A 20,879-nucleotide genomic window follows, 5' to 3' on the forward strand; every position below is an offset into this window, starting at 1 on the left:
GGGACAGTGGGAAAGAAGGGGGGACAGTGGGACAGGAGAGGGGACAGTGGGAAAGGAGAGGGGGCAGTGGGAAAGGAGGAGGGACAATGGGACAGGAGAGGGTACAGCGGGAAAGGAGGGGGGACAGTGGGACAGGAGAGGGGACAGCGGGAAAGGAGGGGGGACAGTGGGAAAGAAGGGGGGACAGTGGGACAGGAGAGGGGACAGAGGGGCAGGAGAGGGGACAGCGGGAAAGGAGGGGGGACAGTGGGACAGGAGAGGGGACATCGGGAAAGGAGGGGGGACAGAAAGGAGGCAGTGGGAGAGGTGGGGCACAGTGGGACAGGAGGGGGCAGTGGGACAGGTGGGGCACAGCAAGACAGGTGGGGCACAGCAGGACAGGAGGGGGGACAGGAAGGGGCAGTGGGATAGTTGGGGCACAGCAGGACAGGAGGCGGGACAGGAAGGTGGCAGCAGGACAGAAAAGAGGCAGTGGGACAGATGGGGCACAGGGGGTAAGGAGGGGGGACAGGTGGGGGGCAGTGGGACAGTCCTTGCACATCCTTGCACTGGTCCTGAGTGTAAATCAGCATGTCACTGTGTGTTCTCATCAGCAGGTGCTCTATGGCTCTGTCACAGTGTCACCTAGATGTTCGGTTCTCACTTTGGTAACGTCTGGCTGTCCTGTATTACTTACAGTCCAATCCAGAAGTGTCAAACTGGTGGCCCTCCAGCTGTTGCCGTACTACAAGTCCCATCATGCCTTTACCTTTGAGAGTCATTCTTGTAACGGTCAATCTCGCAATGCCTCATGGGACTTGTAGTTTGGCAACAGCTGGAGGGCTGCCAGTTTGACACCCGTGCTCTAATCTGTTACACACAGTACAGCCAGAAGTTACCAAAGTCATCCCCCAGCATCTATGTGACACTGTAACAGAGCCATACAGCATCAGGTGATGAGAACACAGAGGGAGGACTCTTCCCAGACTGTGTGCAGTCACCCTCCTACATAAGACCTCCTCCGACTCCTGATAGCTCTCAGTCTGCCCTGAGCCTGCCACATTTCTGCTGTGCTGATGATTTCCTCTTCTCTTGCCTTCTTCTCAGCATGCAGGGAAGAAGATGATGCCATCAGCAGGGAGTGTGAACTGGTATTTTATGAGCAAATGCAGCACTGGCTGTTGTGTGAATCCGCCTGTGCTGAAAATCTTAGTCTCCCGGGCCCCTCTGGATGAACTGATGGGCTGCCCCCCAGCCCAGGGAATATGATTTATTACTTGGGAGCCACTGGGGAACATCAGATGTTTACATTATTTATGCACATGTGTACTACATCATGAGGTTGGAAACTGCTGCTGGCCGGCCCCCCTGTTAAAGTGATGAGGTCGGGCCCCCTACAGGAGGCCTGGTGGTACCCCTTTATCAGCGGCCCTGCTAGTATGTGTATGTATGAATGTAAGTTAGAGACCTTAGATTGTACACCCCTTGAGGGTTATGGACCAGGAGCGGACTGACCATTTGGGCGCTCGGGCACTGCCCGAGGGCCCTGGGTCAGTAGGGGGCCCCATGAGATGCCCCTAGTACCTTTCATAGGCTTTTTTGGGTGTGGTTTGAGTGTGGGCGAGGACACAGTGGTCCCATGATCACCTATTGCCTGGGGGCCCCATGAGTTGTCAGTCCGGCCCTGTTATGGACTAATGTAAATGTACAATATATATGTAAAGCGCTGTGTAAATTGATGGCACTATATAAGTACCTGTAATAATATCTTGGGACAAGGTGACTATGCTTGACCCAAGAGGGCATTTGTAAGTGAAACATAGATTTTTTTATATTTGATATCTTAAATCATATTGTGCACTATCAAGTGCATTTTGGATTTTGTTTTTTAGTATCCTTTCTTGCAGTAGAATTTGTAGCTACACATTGATTGTAAAGTACTTATGAAGCTCATAGGATGCAAAGGTAAAGCTTTTTTGGGGGGTTATATTTGTAAAAATATGTCTAATCTTCTAATGATAATTTTATATGCTTAATTCCACATTGCTTTTTATAGGATAAGTATCATTCACTGTTGTGTGAGATGGATAACCTGGAAGAATATAAGGTGTCTTCTGAGAAGTTGATTGGCAAGCTTCAATACAGCGTGGAAGAACAGAGAAAAAAAGTTTTGGAAAATGAGGAGGAATTGGAGAAAAACCAACAACAACATAAGGTTGTTAGATGTCAGAATAGTATCACTGACGTATTATCTTTGATTTGTTTGGTTTGACCATATCACAACTAGGGATAAGGGAACCTAACAAAGTTCAATTCGCTGGACGTTTACAGAACAGGTACATGATTTCCAAACTCCAGTGAAGTCCAAAGGAGTGAAATCTTGTAATTTGTTTTCTGACTTTTTCAAGGTCAATTTGCAAGCTTTTGATAAAAACAGACATGAGTGGCTTGATGCTGCCATAGGGAACATGTTCTAAATATGCCATTCTGCAGTGAGCAGGTCCTTTAAAGCAGATCTTCAGCCTTGATTACATGTTGCCTCCCATTTACCCCTCCACTGCATAAATCAGACTTTTTGCTCCCCTTTGTTTACTTTTTTTTTTGCATTAAAGCTATAGGCCCCCCTCCCCATGACAATCATTTGCCTATGTGAATGATTTGCTCTTTGCCTGCTCTTCCTCCTGGTATATGTTAGTCACATTGAGAAAGGAGGACGGGGTCTGGCCTAGTGCCATGTCATCAGGTGAACCTGGAAGAGTCGCAGCATCCTGATGGCTTCACCAAAGAAGATGAGGGGAAAGGGGAAGCAGATCTCAGCAGGACAACGCTGGATCCACTGGGCAGGTGAGTACCTTAAAGTGAGGAAAGAACAAACAGAGGGCGCACAGGCCTAGTGCATTACCATAGAAAACGTTTAATAAGAAATAAAGGTAGGTGTTTTACTCACAAACGACAATAGAGTCAAGGCACGTAATAAAAGAACAGCTTGGTCAACACCGCGCTGAGTAACAGTCCGCAATAGGGAGTGTAGACATACAATAGGCTGACGCGTTTCGAGGACTTGCCTCTTCCTCAGAGCCCTAGCATTCTAGGCATGAAGATAACAAACCTTCTGTGCACAGCGGTGCCCCCAGCCCATCCCTAATACTAGCCTAAGCCCCCTCTCGATCCAGCGATGTGCACTGGCGTCTCGGCTATCTCAGGACTCCCTCTCCTCATTGGCTGAGACAGCCAGTGAGCCAGTGAGAACTGAGGGGCGGGGCTGAGCTGCAGCTCCATGTGTGAGTGGACACATAGAGCAGCGGCTGGGGAGTGTGCATGCTCAGGTGCCCTCATAGCAAGCTACAGTGGAGATCGAAAGTTTGGGCACCCCAGCTAAAAATTTGTATTAATGTGCATAAAGAAGCCAAGGAAAGATGGAAAAATCTCCAAAAGGCATCAAATTACAGATTAGACATTCTTATAATATGTCAACAAAAGTTAGATTTTATTTCCATCATTTACCCTTTCAAAATAACAGAAAACAAAAAAATGGTGTCTGCAAAAGTTTGGGCACCCTGCAGAATTTATAGCATGCACTGCCCCCTTTGCAAAGCTGAGACCTGCCAGTGTCATGGATTGTTCTCAATCATCGTTTGGGAAGACCAGGTGATCTCAATCTCAAAGGTTTTAAATGTCCAGACTCATCTGACCTTGCCCCAACAATCAGCACCATGGGTTCTTCTAAGCAGTTGTCTAGAAAACTGAAACTGAAAATAGTTGACGCTCACAAAGCTGGAGAAGGCTATAAGAAGATAGCAAAGCGTTTTCAGATGTCAATATCCTCTGTTCGGAATGTAATTAAGAAATGGCAATCATCAGGAACAGTGGAAGTTAAAGCAAGATCTGGAAGACCAAGAAAAATATCAGACAGAACAGCTCGCAGGATTGTGAGAAAAACAATTCAAAACCCACGTTTGACAGCACGATCCCTCCAGAAAGATTTGGCAGACACTGGAGTTGTGATACACTATTCCACTATAAAGAGATACTTGTACAAATATGGTCTTCATGGAAGAGTCATCAGAAGAAAACCTCTTCTACGTCCTCACCACAAAAATCATCGTTTGAACTTTGCAAATGAACCTATAGACAAGCCTGATGCCTTTTGGAAACAAGTTCTGTTGACCGATGAGGTTAAAATTAAACTTTTTGGCAGGAATGAGCAAAGGTACGTTTGGAGAAGAAAAGGCACAGAATTTAATGAAAAGAACCTCTGTCCAACTGTTAAGCATGGGGTTGGATCAATCATGCTTTGGGGTTGTGTTGCAGCCAGTGGCACAGGGAACATCTCACGAGTAGAAGGAAAAATGGATTCAATAAAATTTCAGCAAATTTTGGATGGTAACTTGATGCCATCTGTGAAAAAGCTGAAGTTAAAGAGAGGATGGCTTCTACAAATGGATAATGATCCTAAACACACCTCAAAATCCACGGGGGATTACATCAAGAGGTGTAAACTGAAGGTTTTGCCATGGCCTTCACAATCTCCTGACCTCAACATAATTGAAAATCTATGGATAGACCTAAAAAGAGCAGTGCGTGACAGACAGCCCAGAAATCTCAAAGAACTGGAAGACTTTTGTAAGGAAGAATGGGCAAAGATACCTCAAACAAGAATTGAAAGACTCTTGGCTAGCTACAAAAAGCGTTTACAAGCTGTGATACTTGCCAAAGGGAGCAGTACAAGATATTAACTCTGCAGGGTGCCCAAACTTTTGCAGACGCCATTTTTTTGTTTTCGGTTATTTTGAAAGTGTAAATGATGGAAATAAAATCTAACTTTTGTTGACATATTATAAGAATGTCTAATCTGTAATTTGATGCCTTTTGGAGATTTTTCCATCTTTCCTTGGCTTCTTTATGGACATTAATACAAATTTTTAGCTGGGGTGCCCAAACTTTCGATCCCCACTGTACTTGCTGTGGGGGCACCTAACAGGAGGGAGGAGTGCCAGTGGAAGACCCGAAAAGAGGAGGATCTGGGCTGTTCTGTGCAAGTCCACTACACAGAGCAGATAAGTATGACATGTTTGTTATTTAAAATCATTTTAATTATTCAGGACTGGCAACAAGGTAAACGGGGGAGGGGGGGGGAATGGAGTGGAGGACAGAGTGAAATCCACTTTAATGTTGCTTAAAGGGCCACATAAAAAATATGCAGTTCCTTTAAAGGACATGTTTAGATGATGTCTTAACCACTTCCCGACCGGCCGTTGCATATAAACGGCCGGACGGTGGCAGTGCAGGGTCGGGTGGCCATTTATAAACGGCCTCCCCGCACCCTGCTTGTGCACGCTCCCTCGGAGCGCGCAGCACCGCAATCCGGTGCCCGCTGTGTCCTCCGGACACAGTGACACACCGATCGTCGGACGGGACCTCTGTACGAGGTCCTGATCATGTGATCACAGATTGGCCAATCAGTGATCACATGCAAAGTAGTAAGCAAGATGTCACTTCTGACATCATTGCTTACTATGTGTGAATTCTGTGAATGATCACAGAGGTCACATGGTACAAGGCTATTCACAACAGCCTAGTACCATGTGACAAGCTGTGACCAATCACAGCTCACTCAGTACTTCTCAATGAGTGCAAGAATGCACACAGAGAGAAAGAGAAATGATTGCTTTTACATCCTATACGGGTGTAAAAGCAATCAGTGTAAAAAAATAAATAAAAATCTTCATCACCCCCCACAAGTAGTACAGTGTCACCATGGTGACACTGTACTGCTAGGGTCACAGTATGTAAAAAAATAAAAATAAAAATAAAAAATAATAATATAAAAAAATAAAATAAAAATGTAAAAAAAATGTTTAAAAATTATATTTAATTAAATTTGGCAAAGATTTATGATGAAATATTATTTATTTGCAAAATGTTATAAAAAAACTTTTTTTCAAAATTTTTGGACATTTCACTTACATAGCAAAAAAAAAAAAAAAATCCCAGCGGTGAATAAATACCACCAAAATAAAGCTTTATCTGTGTCAAAAAAATTGTAAAAAATTAATTTGGGTACAGTGTTGCTTGACCGCACAATTGTCATTCAAAGTGTGATAGCGCTGAAAGCTGAAAATTGCCCTGGTCAGGAAGGGGGTAAAAGTGTCCAGACAGGAAGTGGTTAAAGCTGCATGTGAAGTTTGGCACCTGTACGTACTACAGCAAAACTGACAGTTTTGTTTACAATGTGAAACAAGTTGGAGAGGGTGAAGTTTTTTTTTTAGCGGCAGTAACAATACCACCACCAAATGAATAACTTTCAGCTGTAGCGGCCAGAGATTTGGGCTGGCGGGTGAACTGGCCATTACGTTTGCACGTTTGGCGACCTCTGAATAGCTTTGGTTTGAGGTAAATGTATGGATGAAAAACCATCTGTACAAGACGTGAAATCATTAACATGGCTCAGGTGCAGAACCATATATTTAAGTCCAAAAGAACAGTGCTGTGCAGTCTGTGGTTAAAAGTCAATATTCACCTCCCTTGGAGGTATGTCTTTAGTCCTCATGCACACTGGACGTTTTTACAGCGGCTGTTTCTGGCTTTTGATGTTTTTTTCTACAGCCAGTAACCCCCCAGCATGTTATCCTATGTGTCCATGCACACATAGACTGTAATCAACGGTTTTTGGCAGGGACGTTTTTGGAAAAAAAAAACAGGACTAGTGGGTTTCTAGAGGAGTTTTTTAGCTGTAAAAACGCTCTAATGCTGAAAAACGCAGCAAAATGCTATAAAATGGCGCAAACCAGTGTTTTTGGACTTTTTTAGACAAAAAAAAGCTAAAAAACTTAAATGTGGAAAACACCACTAAAAGTTGCAAAACGCAGCTGAACGCTAATGCAAGAACGCTAAAAAAAGCTGAAACACGTTTTTAAGGTGACTACACAGCTAACGTTACCAGCGTTATCAAAACGTTCAGTGTGCATGGGGACTTATTAGTCAAAATGGTTAAAAATAGTATATTCCAGCATACAGAGCCCTTATATTGATCAGCATAAAATGTACCTTCTCATAAAATTGTCCTTGCTTCCATAAACAATAAAATGGCTCATGGGTTCATTATTGGTAGTAGTGTTTTTGTATTTTGTAGGTTTTGCTATTCCATAGGAAGAGCAGTTGGAAAAAAAAGGCATTTTTTTTAATATTTATAGAACATTTAAAGTGCATCTGCTTAGTAGTTATAACAAAGTATTAACAGTCTGTTAAAGTGGTTGTAAACCTCAGACATGAAATATGAACAAAGCATATCCCTCTATAGTTTAATTTCTGTCTGCTGACTTGTTCCTCTGCTATCAGTATGAATCATCTTTAATGAATGTTCCTCACACCAGGAGAAAATGGGGAGAGAGCTCCAGCAGATGGACAACCTCAGTTGTGGAGGGGGGGGGGGTTTCTTTCCTCCAATCAGCTTTCAGATCACCCATCACTAAGTGTAGCTTAAGCTCACCGCCCCCTGCTGTTCAGACCTGAGAAATACTGTGTAAATTCTGTACTTTGAATGGATGTTGGCAACAACTGCTTAGATAAACAAGTACAACTTATGTAGGAGGATTTGTTTAATCTCTGTGTTTCACCTGAGGCCAATCACTTCTCATGGAAGGGTTTACTACTACTTTAAGACACTCCATAACTATGTAGTTTTTTACTGCCACAGTGGCTCCTACTTCCAGTTTACCAGTGTTCTTGTACAACTGCAGTTATTTTATCATTTATTTGTAATCTGGAATAATTCCACTTCTGTGACTTTCAATTAACTTCTTGCCGACCGCGCATAGCCGAATGACGGCTTCACCGCGGCCGGCCAGTTCTGAGTGGACGTCATATGACGTCCTCCCAGAACGCGCTCTCCTGCGCGCCCCAGGGGGCGCGCACCCGGCGATCTCCGTGATCGCTGTGTCCTACGGACACAGCTGATCACGTGATGTGGTGAAAGGCCGATCCCACCGGCCTTTTACCACGTGATCAGCGGTGTCCAATGACACGCTGATCACAGGGAAATGCAAGTGCCGGTTCTCGGCTGCACTTTCCTCACGCTGTCAGATCGTGAGGAAAGTACTGCCGAGAACCGGCAGTTGTCAGAGCGGGGATCGGCACCGATCATCAGGGCACTGATGATCAGTGCCCTGATGATCGGTGCCCAGCAGTGACACCCGCAAGTTCCACCCAGCAGTGCGCCCACTAGCCCCGCCCACCCGTTCCCAGCAGTGCCCCCACCTGTGCCCAGCAGTGCCCCCACCTGTGCCCAGCAGTGCACCCACCTGTGCCACTCTGCAGTGCCACCTACCTGTGCCCAGAAGTGCCACCTACATGTGCCCAGCAGTGCCACCCACCTGTGCCCACCCACCTGTGCCCACCAGTGCCACCCACCTGTGCCCACCCACCAGTGCTGCCCACCAGTGCCACCCACCAGTGCAGCCCAGCAGTGCTGCCAGTCAGTGCCACCAGTCAGTGCCCAGGGGTTGTGCCAGTCAGTGCCGCCAGTCAGTGCCCAGAAGTGATGCCAGTCAGTGCCGTCTATCAGTACCCATCATCAGTGTCACCTATCAGTGCCGCCTATCAGTGCTGCATATCAGTGCCGCCTATCCGTGACCCCTAATTAGTGCTGTCTATCAGTGCCGCCTATCCGTGCCACCTCATTAGTACTGCCTATCAGTGCCCTTTAGTGCTGCCTATCAGTGCCGCCTATCAGTGCCCATCAGTGCCGCCTCATCAACGCAAATCAGTGAAGGAGAAAAAATACCTGTTTGAAAAATTTTATAAAAGAAACAAATAATTTTTTTTTTTTTTTCAAATTTTTTGCACATTTTTTAATTTATAGCGCAAAAAGTAAAGCGCCCAGTGGCGATTAAATACCACCAAAAGAAAGCTCTATTTGTGAGAAAAAAATGATCAAAATTTCATATGGGTACAATGTTGCATGACCGCGCAATTGTCAATCAAAGTGCGGCAGCGCTGAAAGCTGAAAATTGGCCTGGTAAGGAAGGGGGTATAAGTGCCTGGTAGGCAAGTGGTTAAAAAGAAATAACTCCAAGTGCATAAAATTACACCAAGTCAATTTTTCTCAGTTGCACACCTCCTTAAACACTGGAAATGCTTATTTTTTTTGACAGAATAATGTTGAAATTATGGCAAAGAAGAACCTGAGGCTGGAGGCAGAGATTGAAATAATGAAGGAAAGACTTTGTGATCGTGAAAGAAAAAGAGAGAACATGAAGAAGGTAAGAAATCTGAATGATTATATCTAATGTATTCACTAGATCAATATCGTAGAAATATCCATATCTAAAGAGGACAGTAACATCATTTTTAGTAATTGCAAAGTCATATAATAAATACTGATACTTTTTTTACATTGTTTTTACAAATTTATATCGTACTCAATGGGATGTGAGGGTTTAGCATCAAATGGATGGATAGATAAAGCTATGTTCACCTATTCGGTGTTGATGCTTTTCTGCCCACTTGTATTTGTCCTAAAGGGGCATCACCAAGGACCCAATAGGTTTTAGGACAGACACATACTTAAGAGACTGTGACAACGACACATTTTATTACATCTGTGAACTAGCAACTCAAAAATACATTTTTTTTCCGTTGCTGAAACGTTCACATCCTATCGTTGACCTTCAAATTTCACCCTCCCCCCCACTTCTATTAGGACACCTGTCCACTGCTGCAAAGAGGACCTCTCTATCTCCAGTGCTTGCAGTGTACTTCTCCTATTTCCTCAATCATCTTTCAGGACAACTTCACAAGAGAGAGGCCACACCCACTTAGATAGGAAACACATGATCCACAACATTATAAAAATCACATGAACGCCTAAGTCCCTCAGTTTAGGATGTGATAAGATCACATCTTTTGTTTGTCATTTTTCTGTTGCTATCAGGCCGTCATGCTAGGTGGCAGGAACCTTTCCAAACGCAGCATCCCCTCATGAACAAACAAAACCAGCGCTCAAATCTTCATGCATTCTAGGATTACTTTAACTGTCATTTGTTGAAGTGCAGCCCTTAGAAGATCGGGAAATCTTGATTCTGGTAAACAAAAGCAAAACAGGACAAACTCTCTTCGTGCATTACCGTGGTGAAACATGATGTTAGGGATCTGGGTATGACCAGCAATGTGTGCACTGACACAGGGAAGTAGCAGGCTTCAGGAACACAGGCGTAGTCAGGGCTGGAGAGGTGGAATGGTCAGGCAGGCCGTTAGGTACTGTCAGGCACCGCCTGGTGGGATCTCTAGTACCCCACAGAACAGGATTCCCCAGGGCGCGGAGTCTAAGCCCCAGTCTTCCTTTTCACCAGAGCCCCTGATGGTGGGGATGGACTTGGCGCAGGACTGAGACCAGGTCGCGGCCCCTGAGTGCACCCAACTGTGGTAGAGGGATCCGCCGAGGGTATGTACCGGGGGAAAGCGTCAGGCGTAGTCAGGCAGGCCAGGTCAGCAACGTGCGGGCAGTGAGGTAGCGGAGGAGCAGGCAGAGAATAGTCAGGGTCACAAGCCGGGTTCAGTAACTCACGGGCAGCGCGGTACAGAGGATCAGGCAGAAGGATGGTCAGGCAAGCCAGGGATCAAGCAGGAGAAGTCAGCAGAGGTCAGGATCAGGCAGGGTTGGCAACAAATCAGATAGTCAGCAGAACAGGAACACAGGATACCAGGTACAGGGGCTCATGGGAAACAATACACCAAGGCATGGTTAACAGGCCTGGTCATTCCTTAAATACACCTCCTGCAATCAGCCCCAGGTGTTGGCTGACTGCAGGAGTGAGCTTCTGGCTGCTGAGAGCACCCGCTGGTCAGCCCTGGTACTGCAGCCCACACAGCAGGTGAGTCCCACCACAAGTGCTGAGTCCATTCCTGACACATGAATTTATTGAAAAGCATAAAAATGCATACTCACAAACCAAAGGGGGGTAAAAACAGAGAAGAAGAGTCTGTAATGAAGGTCCAAAGTGACGGTAGACCCTTGGTGAGGTAGGCTAACTTGTTTCGGGAGACGTACTCCCTTCTTCAGGGCTAAAACAGTTTTAGCTCTGAAGAAGGGAGTACGTCTCTGGAAACGCGTTAGCCTACCTCACCAAGGATCTACCATCACTTTGCACCTTCATTATGGACTCTTCTTCTCTGTTTTTATCCCCCTTTGGTTTGTGAGTATGCATTTTTATGCTTTTCAATAAATTTGTGTTTCACCATGGTAATGCACAAAGAGAGTGCGCCCTGTTTTGCATTTGTTCGGCAGCATCCCCTTAACAGGAGCAGGGATCCTGGGGGATGACCAGCGGCTGGGACTTAGGCAATAGGGATCCCCTTTCCCATAACGTATCTGAGTAACCCCTCCAAGGGGAGGGGGGAAGTTACTGCCTGAAGTGGTTATAAAGGTCAGGAGGCCTCTCCTCTTAATAATAGCTGGCTGTAAGAGGTACCTGAGCTGTGTTGTGCTGGAGGTTTTGCTTGCTTTTCAAGTGAAAAGCCCTCGTCCCTTCTCATATGTTTTAATGATCTCTTATAGAGCCTGACAGCAGCAAATTTGCTTTCTACCATGGGCAGAAGCACATGGGTTCCAGAGTTGAAAATTCCAACTTTAGCAGATTCCTTGAAGTTACAGCTTTGGGTTCCTCTGTTTGCGGAATGTGTTCTATGACTATGAGCATGGCTGAAATAATTCTTTCTTGCATAACACAAATACATTTTACACTTTTGTAAAAAAATAACCTGCTGTCCCCATGTTTCTTTACCAATTTCAAAATCATCCTTAAAGCGTATCTGTATCTGAGCACCACAAACCAAAAGCGCTATTAAATTTTAATATTTGTGCTGTCCTACTAACAGTTACCCAGTAATTAGCTAACAAAACTGACAGAAGCAGCATTGTGTTTCATTCCAAAACTGAATTTACTGCTGTGAATAGTTCTGTAAAACTGCAATACAATTACATAAACTGAAGTTACAATATGTTTGTATACATGTCTCTCACAAATGCATACATTTCTTATAAACAGCTACCTATAAATTACATTAAATACATTTAAATGCAATCTAGCTATGTATGTGACTTTAACCAATACATTGAGAGAGCCTATAGCCATATGTGTATAAAGGTAGGAGGGAAGCCTTCAATAGTGTGTTATTCTGTAAGCTAACGTGGAACAGAACTGATGTGTGAGTGAAACGTCCGGGTTTCAAAAAATAAACTGCAATTGCAGCGAATACCCAATAGATGGCTCCCTACTCAACACAATGATGATATTGAGAACACTCCCCGCCTGGTATAAATATATACCACTACTATATATCTTTGAATTACTGTGACATTTAACTAGGTAGCTCTTTATTCTGGAGAAGGACTACTATATCTGAGACAGGTCGGAAGTACAGTGGGGCAAAAAAGTATTTAGTCAGCCACCAATTGTGCAAGTTCTCCCACTTAAAAAGATGAGAGAGGCCTGTAATTGGCATCATAGGTAGACCTCAACTATGAGAGACAAAATGAGAAAACAAATCCAGACAATCACATTGGCTGATTTGGAAAGAATTTATTTGCAAATTATGGTGGAAAATAAGTATTTGGTCAATATCAAAAGTTCATCTCAATACTTTGTTATATATCCTTTGTTGGCAATGACAGAGGTCAAACGTTTCCTGGAAGTCTTCACAAGGTTGGCACACACTGTTGCTGGTATGTTGGCCCATTCCTCCATGCAGATCTCCTCTAGAGCAGTGATGTTTTGGGGCTGTCGCTGGGCAACACGGACTTTCAACTCCCTCCAAAGGTTTTCTATGGGGTTGAGATCTGGAGACTGGCTAGGCCACTCCAGGACCTTGAAATGCTTCTTACGAAGCCACTCCTTCGCTTCCGGGGCGGTATGTTTGGGATCATTGTCATGTTGGAAGACCCAGCCACGTTTCATCTTCAATGCCCTTGCTGATGGAAGGAGGTTTGCACTCAAAATCTCACGATACATGGCCCCATTCATTCTGTCTTGTACTTGGATCAGTCGTCCTGGTCCCTTTGCGGAGAAACAGCCCCAAAGCATTAAGTTGCCACCCCCATGCTTCACAGTAGGTATGGTGTTCTTTGGATGCAACTCAGCATTCTCTCTCCTCCAAACACGACAAGTTGTGTTTCTACCAAACAGTTCTATTTTGGTTTCATCTGACCATATGACATTCTCCCAATCCTCTTCTGGATCATCCAAATGCTCTCTAGCAAACTTCAGATGGGCCCGGACATGTACTGGCTTAAGCAGGGGGACACGTCTGGCACTGCAGGATCTGAGTCCCTGGCGGCGTAGTGTGTTACAGATGGTAGCCTTTGTTACGTTGGTCCCAGCTCTCTGCAGGTCATTCACTAGGTCTCCTCGTGTGGTTCTGGGATTTTTGCTCACCGTTCTTGTGATCATTTTGACCCCACGGGGTGAGATCTTGCGTGGAGCCCCAGATCGAGGGAGATTATCAGTGGTCTTGTATGTCTTCCATTTTCTAATTATTGCTCCCAAAGTTGATTTGTTCACACCGAGCTGCTTGCCTGTTGCAGATTCAGTCTTCCCAGTCTGGTGCAGGTCTACAATTTTGTTTCTGGTGTCCCTCGACAGCTCTTTGGTCTTCACCATAGTGGAGTTTGGAGTGTGACTATTTGAGGTTGTGGACAGGTGTCTTTTATACTGATAACAAGTTAAAACAGGTGCCATTGATACAGGTAATGAGTGCAGGACAGAGGAGCCTCTTAAAGAAGAAGGTACAGGTCTGTGAGAGCCAGAAATCTTGCCTGTTTGTAGGTGACCAAATACTTATTTTCCACCATAATGTGCACATAAATTCTTTCCAAATCAGCCAATGTGATTGTCTGGATTTTTTTTCTCATTTTGTCTCTCATAGTTGAGGTTTACCTATGATGCCAATTACAGGCCTCTCTCATCTTTTTAAGTGGGAGAACTTGCACAATTGGTGGCTGACTAAATACTTTTCTGCCCCACTGTATACTTTAGCAATGCTGCTGGAAAAGGATTTATTGATGTGAATAAGTGTTACTATACTTCTCACCAAAGACTCCCAACTTGAGAATCTGAGAAATCTATGTGAGCCTAAACAGTGTTCATGCACTTTGGTTGCCAAGGCTGTCACTTCAGGTCTGAAATGCCTTTTTACTGTGAAGCTTCTCTATCTTGCCTATATATAAAGCTTCTCTATCGTCGCCTATATACAGATGCCTTTTTACTGTGAAGCTTCTCTATCTTCGCCTGTATACAGATGCCTTTTTACTGTGAAGCTTCTCTATCGTCGCCTATATACAGATGCCTTTTTACTGTGAAGCTTCTCTATCTTCGCCTGTATACAGATGCCTTTTTACTGTGAAGCTTCTCTATCTTCGCCTGTATACAGATGCCTTTTTACTGTGCAGCTTCTCTATCTTCGCCTATATATAAATGCCTTTTTACTGGGAAGCTTCTCTATCTTCGCCTGTATACAGATGCCTTTTTACTGTGAAGCTTCTCTATCTTCGCCTATATATAAATGCCTTTTTACTGTGAAGCTTCTCTATCTTCGCCTATATATAAAACGTCTCTATCTTCGCCTATATATAAATGCCTTTTTACTGTGAAGCTTCTCTATCTTCGCCTGTATACAGATGCCTTTTTACTATAAAACGCCTACCTTTGCCTGCATACAGATGCCTTTTTACTATGCCGTCCTACTAACGGTTGCCGACAGCTAGCCAACAAGACTGACAAAAGAAGAGTTGTGTTTCATTCCAAAACTAAATTTACTACTGTGAATAGTTCTGTAAAACTGCAATACAGTCAATCACATAAATCGAAGTTACAATGTTTATACAGGTCTCTCACAAATGCATACAATGAATGCATTTCTTGTAAGCAGCTAACCACAAATTGTAGCGGCACATTTCCACAAAACCGGATAAAACTCCAGACTCGGACTTCTGAAGGAAGCAACTAATTTATTAAAAACAGCACTGTAGTGACCCAGCAGACGGCAAGCCTCTCTCATCTGCTAAGTGAGTTGTAGAAAACTTCTTACAAGCGTAAATACCAACGATTACGTCACAAGACATACATTCCTTTCCTACTTTCTATACACTCAAAAGGCTTCCTAAACTCTACAGAATAACCTTGGCCAGCAACTAGAGATAAGAAAATACCAGCTGCAGACCCCTACACAGGAAATAAGGGAGGGGGAAGATGATCCAAAATCCTTTCTTCTACAAACACAGGCTGCTAGAAGTGTTAGAGTTTAAAGGTGAACGCTACAACATCTGGGTCCTACCATAAAATCACATTGAATACATTTCAATGCGATCTAGCTATGTATGTGACTTTAACAAACACAATGAGAGAACTTACAGGCATATGTGTATCAAGGGAGGAGAGAAGCCTTCACTGGTTTGTTTTCTGGAAGCTAAACTGGAACTGGGCTGATGTGTGAGTGAAACTTCCTGTTTCCTGTTTCAGAAAATAAATCTTGGTAAATTGTGCAATCTTCGGGAAACAATTTCTGCATCATGGGGTACACATGATCGGTCAATATTTGTACATGGTAGCTGGAAGTGACTCTGCCCCTCAAGGTTATGAGGCCTGCAGAATACCAAGATATGGCTGCCCAAACCATGATTGTGCCATCACCATGCTTTACTGTTGGCACAAGACAGCCCTGGTTGTAAGCTTGGGATAGTGTTCGCCACACATAAACATGTCTGGTGGTTGGGAACGGTGTGAAACTTGATTCATTGGACGATATTGCAGTCTTCCATTGATTGATAGTCCACGATTTATGGGTGTTGCACCACTCTCTCCTCTTTTGAGCGTTAATATCGGTCACTAGTGGTTTGGCAATTGCAGCTCATCCATGAATGTTTTGCATATGTTTTTGTAGACATGGGCTTTGGAAGACTGATTGAGTTCTGAAATCACTTTTGCAGCACTTGTTGTGTTATTCTGTGTCACAATCCTGCGCAATGTCCTTTTGTCTCTTTTGGTCAGTTGACTTTGTTGACAGTGCCTATACTTATCAGATGATGTTTTCCCAGAAACTGTATATGCCGTCATAACCTCTGATGCTGTACCTCACAACACGGCAAATATATTGACAATTTTAGTCACAGACGCACCAGCTAAGTGGGCACCAACAATTTGCCTTCTTTGAAGCTCAGTAAGCTCTGACGTGACTCCGTATTACTAACAGCGCACGCAGTGAATGACAAAAGTGAGGCCTCTCACCTGTTAGCTAGGTGTCTCATCACACAGCGGAAGCAAACGAATGTTACACCACTTCTGCTTTCAATGCGAAACATGTTGTCACTTTCACACCTGCAACTCACTTAGTCTTTCCATATTTTTGTCCAACCTCGGTATACAGTATATACATTTTGACATTTTTTTCTTTTAGCTACTATCACAGGGGCAGTGATAATAATGACGGGCTCTTATGAAGACATGAGGGGTCTATTAGACCCACTGGGGTTTATTTACTAAAGCTGGAGAGTCCAAAATCAGACTCCCTTGTGCATAGAAACCAATCAGCTTCCAGGTTTCATTGCCAAAGCTTCATTGAACAAGCTGAGGTTAGAAGCTGATTGGTTTCTATGCAGAAGGGAGTCTGATTTTGGACTCTCCAGCTTTAGTAAATAAACCCCACTATGTCTCCTCTGTTCCTAGCATTTTATTATCCCCCTGTGGAACAAAATGCACATAGTTTGTCACTGTTGCATGGGTGTGCGCAACATTTTTCTTATCTATTTACTTTGTGTAACATCATATTTTACCAAACAATTGGGTATTATAATGTGTTTTTGTAATTTGTTTTCCCAAAAAATTGCATTTGAAAAACTGCTGTGCAAATACTATGTGACATTAAAAATTGTAACACCTACCATTTTCTCCTGGGTCTCTGTTTAAAAAAATTATATAATGTTTGGAGGTTTTAAGTAATTTTCTAGCAAAAAATACAGATTTTATCAAAAAAGGCAAAAAAGTAGGCCTTTAAGTGGTTAATTCCAGGTCACGAATAAAGTGTTTGCATTATTATCTTTTAAAGCATGTGGCTTATATAAAACGGATTATTATATAATTCTTATAATTTTCTGCAGATTTGCTCAACTGGAATGGAAAAGAAAATGGCCTTCAAGGGGAATTTAGGTAACAACATGAGCAGTTTGAATGTCAAGCATCAAATAAAATATCCTGTTAATGGAGGTTCAGCACTGATCACCTTTCAAAAACCATCTGGTAGGTTTGAGCAGAGTACCTTTTAAGTAGTATGAATAGAACATGGTAGATGCAGAGGAAGCTGTTCTAGTCAAAGTGGTGGAAAAATACATACAGTACATACATAATAGAGCATGTGACTGTCATGTAAAAAATGACAAAAAAAAAATGTAATAAAAAAAATAAATTTTGTATAAAGTAGAAAATTATTCTTGTAAACAGTTTTTAACTCTTTAATCGACCAGAGTTAGTGATCCTTAGATTTCCAGTCCAAATTTAGAAACATCAGTATTCGTGAGGTAACTTACAATAATTCTCTGGTTAATTTGCATACATCAATACTTTTTATACTTTTCTAAGGCCATATAGGATTTTTATTTAGCACACTGTGTTTTAATACTGTAATTGTATATGGTAATTACAGTATTGTACAGATGCAGGTTGAAATTAGTTAGGTGCTGCTCTGAATGGGAGGGTTAGGGGTTAATGGCTTCCATGTTCTTTAGTTTTTGGCTGGTTCTCGTTAATTCCAACCCACTGAGCCTGTGATATAAGAAGGATAGTGGTTCAGAAGAGAGATTCCCCGAGGGGAACTGAGAGCTCAGAGCTCGTAAGAAAGAACCCCGTAAAGGAAAAAACCAGAGAGTTGCATCTGGGAAGCGTACAAGAATGTCGCTCTCTACTACCTGAATGTAAAGTAGTCAGAACTTGGGGTTTGCCCTGAAGACACCAGTGGCTGGAGAATGCCTCAGATGGACAATGTAATTACATGAACTCCACCTTTGCAGGTATGCTGGGAGAGCACATGAGCCTGAGTAGGATTAGGGATTTAGGAAAAGGCTGTGTCATGTTGGACTCTGTACTGTCTACACTTTATTCAGTAAAGCATTGAAACGTTTCCTTTTACCTGATTTGAAGTTACTCAAAGGGATGTGATACAAGTAACAGCTTTGCACTTAGTCTACAGCTTGGGTCACTAGCACATGGGGTATGAAGAGTCAGCATGTTATGAGTCATTCTAATGCAAGTTATACATGAGGTTACCATGCTGCTACTGGGACCGGTAGTAGGAAATGCTGGGCAGCCGGCTGTGATCGGTGTTCAACACGACCCGCCTAATTGCAAGCTACAATGGAAAGATGTACATTTACATGGGGACCCGAGAGTAACTGAAAAACAGCTGTTGTGCAAGTGTACATGGTGTATCAGTCATCTCAACTCAACAAGTTTGAGTATTCTCTGAAGGCAACCTCAGCTTTGTCCCAGGACATTGGTGAAGACAGCACCAAGTAAAGGTACACCATGTGTGTGAAGCAGAGTGATCCTGTCTCAGGTGCCTAGCATAGCTCAGAAGAGCCCAACCCAGGAGTTGGACTCCTATGTTTCCCAGACTTGGCGCCTAACGAGTTAATTGGGAAACATGGAGGACATGAACATCATCCCATCTCCCTACCCTTGCAACCTGCACCCTGCCACTTTCCAGCTGCAGTGACATTTGAAAGCTTAAAGCAGTAGTAAACCGCAAAAAAGAAAAACAAAAAAAATCTCCCTGCAAGTTAAGGGCATCGCATACTAGCACATTATGAAAGATTTCCCTAAAAATGAAGCCCTCCAGCGGAGCACTGTCATGGCTCCCTGGGGCTTGCATATTCACCTGGTCTTCTGGGTTTCTGGGCTGCGGCCGTTTGACTGAGTGAACCGTGATGACGAGTGTCGGCCACAGCATGGCTCTCTCAATGGACGTTTAGGAGATATTTACTGTACCTACAGGTAAGCTTTATTATAAAGAAAGGGACTTTACTACCACTTTAAGACCACTTTAAGGTTTGTTTTGTCACTCTAGCCACCAGCCTGCATGTGATCAGGATTTCATAGCTGAAATAGTGATCATATGACTGGGAACCACTTTGATTGGATTGCAGTCATTAGTGACAGCTGGGTTTGAGAACAAACAGCTGTGAAAAGTGTCTCCTACCAGCTCTCAAAGGTAGGGCATTTTTTACTTTATACTGAGTACAAGGCACCATGCTAAGAAACTTAATATAGGGTTTACCAACAGTAATGGTAAATCAATGCGCCTTGTAACATTCTGACTTGTCTTCAAGTAGTTAGATCAGTATCATTTATTTCAGTGTACAGTGAACAATCTAAAGAATGATGGCCAAGTTGTGCAGATTCTTTTCTGAAACACTTTCAGAAGTGGGGATATATCGTTTCGAGATCAATACACATCCTCCACCTTGCCAGATCAAGCTTCTTTGAATTTTCTATCCAATGTTTGTTACCATAATTTTTATTTGATACATTGTCCAATAATTGCATGAAAACACCAAAACATTCATCTTATTAATGTAAGTGTAACACTTTATTTTTTTACAGTTGCTGCACAAATTATTTCAGCCAATCATCACAAAGTAAATGTTGAGGAATGTTGGGTGAATGTGAAGGCGGAAGCTGTAGACCTTTCTGTACTAGAACATCTTTGTGTAAGTAAAAAATACCAATGGTTTTAAAAAGAAGGAAATCTTGCAATAACTTGCAAGGCAAGTTTTACTTAACCCCTTTACGCCGACCGCACACAAATGTGAGGCCTTCCGGCGTCTGGGCCTAGACGCCGAGCGGCCGCACATTTGCGTTCAGGTAAGAAAAAGCATATGTGCTGAGAGCATGCGCCCTGCGCGCTCCCAGCACACATGTCCGGCACTCACAGAAAGGTCCCGGTCTGCTCTTTTGATCGGGACCTTTCCCGATCATGTGACCGCTGTGATGACGCGTCACGGCGGTCACATGATCCTTAAACCACGCCCCGCCTGCCCCGCCTCCCGGCTTCTGAAACTCTTAAAGGGCCAGGAGGCGCCGGCGGGAAGGGGTTAATTACTTAATTTTCTTGCACTTACGAGTAGCTAACGTGTAGTACAATACCTCATATCTTCATATAAAAGGTACAGTGCCTTGAAAAAGTATTCATACCACTTGAAATTGTTCACATTTTGTCATGTTACAGCCAAAAACGTAAATTTATTTTATTGGGATTTTATGTGATAGACCAACACAAAGTGGCACATAATTGTGAAGTGGAAGGAGAATGATAAATGGTTTTCAACATTTTTTACAAATAAATATGTGAAAAGTGTGGTGTGCATTTGTATTCAGCCCCGCAGAGTCAATACTTTGTAGAACCACCTTTCTCTGCAATTACAGCTGCAAGTCTTTTTGGGATGTCTCTATCAGCTTTGCACATCTAGAGAGTGAAAATTCTGCCCATTCTTCTTTGCAAAATAGCTCAAGCTCTGTCAGATTGGATGGAGAACGTCTGTGAACAGCAATTTTCAAGTCTTGCCACAGATTGGCAATTGGATTTAGGTCTGGGCTTCTGGGCAATTCTAACACATGAATATGTGGTGATCTAAACCATTTCATTGTAGCTCTGGTTGTATGTTTAGGGTCATTGTCCTCCAGGAAGGTGAACCTCAGTCTTTCGCAGACTCTAACAAGTTTTCTTCTAAGATTGCCCTGTATTTGGCTTCATCCATCTTTCCATCAACTCTGACCAGCTTCCCTGTCTGTGCTGAAGAAAAGCATCCCCACCACATGATGCTGCCACCACCATGGTTCACAGTGGGGATGATGTGTTCA

The 20,879-nt window shown here is 43.4% G+C and overlaps 1 protein-coding gene across 5 annotated transcripts in view; it reads left to right on the plus strand.

Annotated features, from left to right (window-relative positions):
* The window catches only part of IFI35 (interferon induced protein 35), a 138,548-nt gene that overhangs the window by 92,719 nt on the left and 24,950 nt on the right, over positions 1–20,879 (plus strand). For 4 of the 5 annotated variants that reach the window (XM_089687975.1, XM_089687976.1, XM_089687978.1 and 1 more), the window contains 4 exons: positions 2,036–2,194; positions 9,132–9,239; positions 17,126–17,264; positions 19,623–19,729. In XM_089687975.1, the coding sequence (XP_089544101.1) occupies positions 2,036–2,194; positions 9,132–9,239; positions 17,126–17,264; positions 19,623–19,729 (513 nt within the window). The remainder of the gene's footprint in view (positions 1–2,035; positions 2,195–9,131; positions 9,240–17,125; positions 17,265–19,622; positions 19,730–20,879) is intronic. The other variant, XM_089687979.1, reaches the window with a different exon arrangement.

Source organism: Staurois parvus, unplaced genomic scaffold, assembly GCF_062004578.1.
Source record: "Staurois parvus isolate SC_StPar_1 unplaced genomic scaffold, SC_StPar_1.0 ptg000442l, whole genome shotgun sequence".
Classification (NCBI taxonomy): Eukaryota; Metazoa; Chordata; class Amphibia; order Anura; family Ranidae; genus Staurois; species Staurois parvus.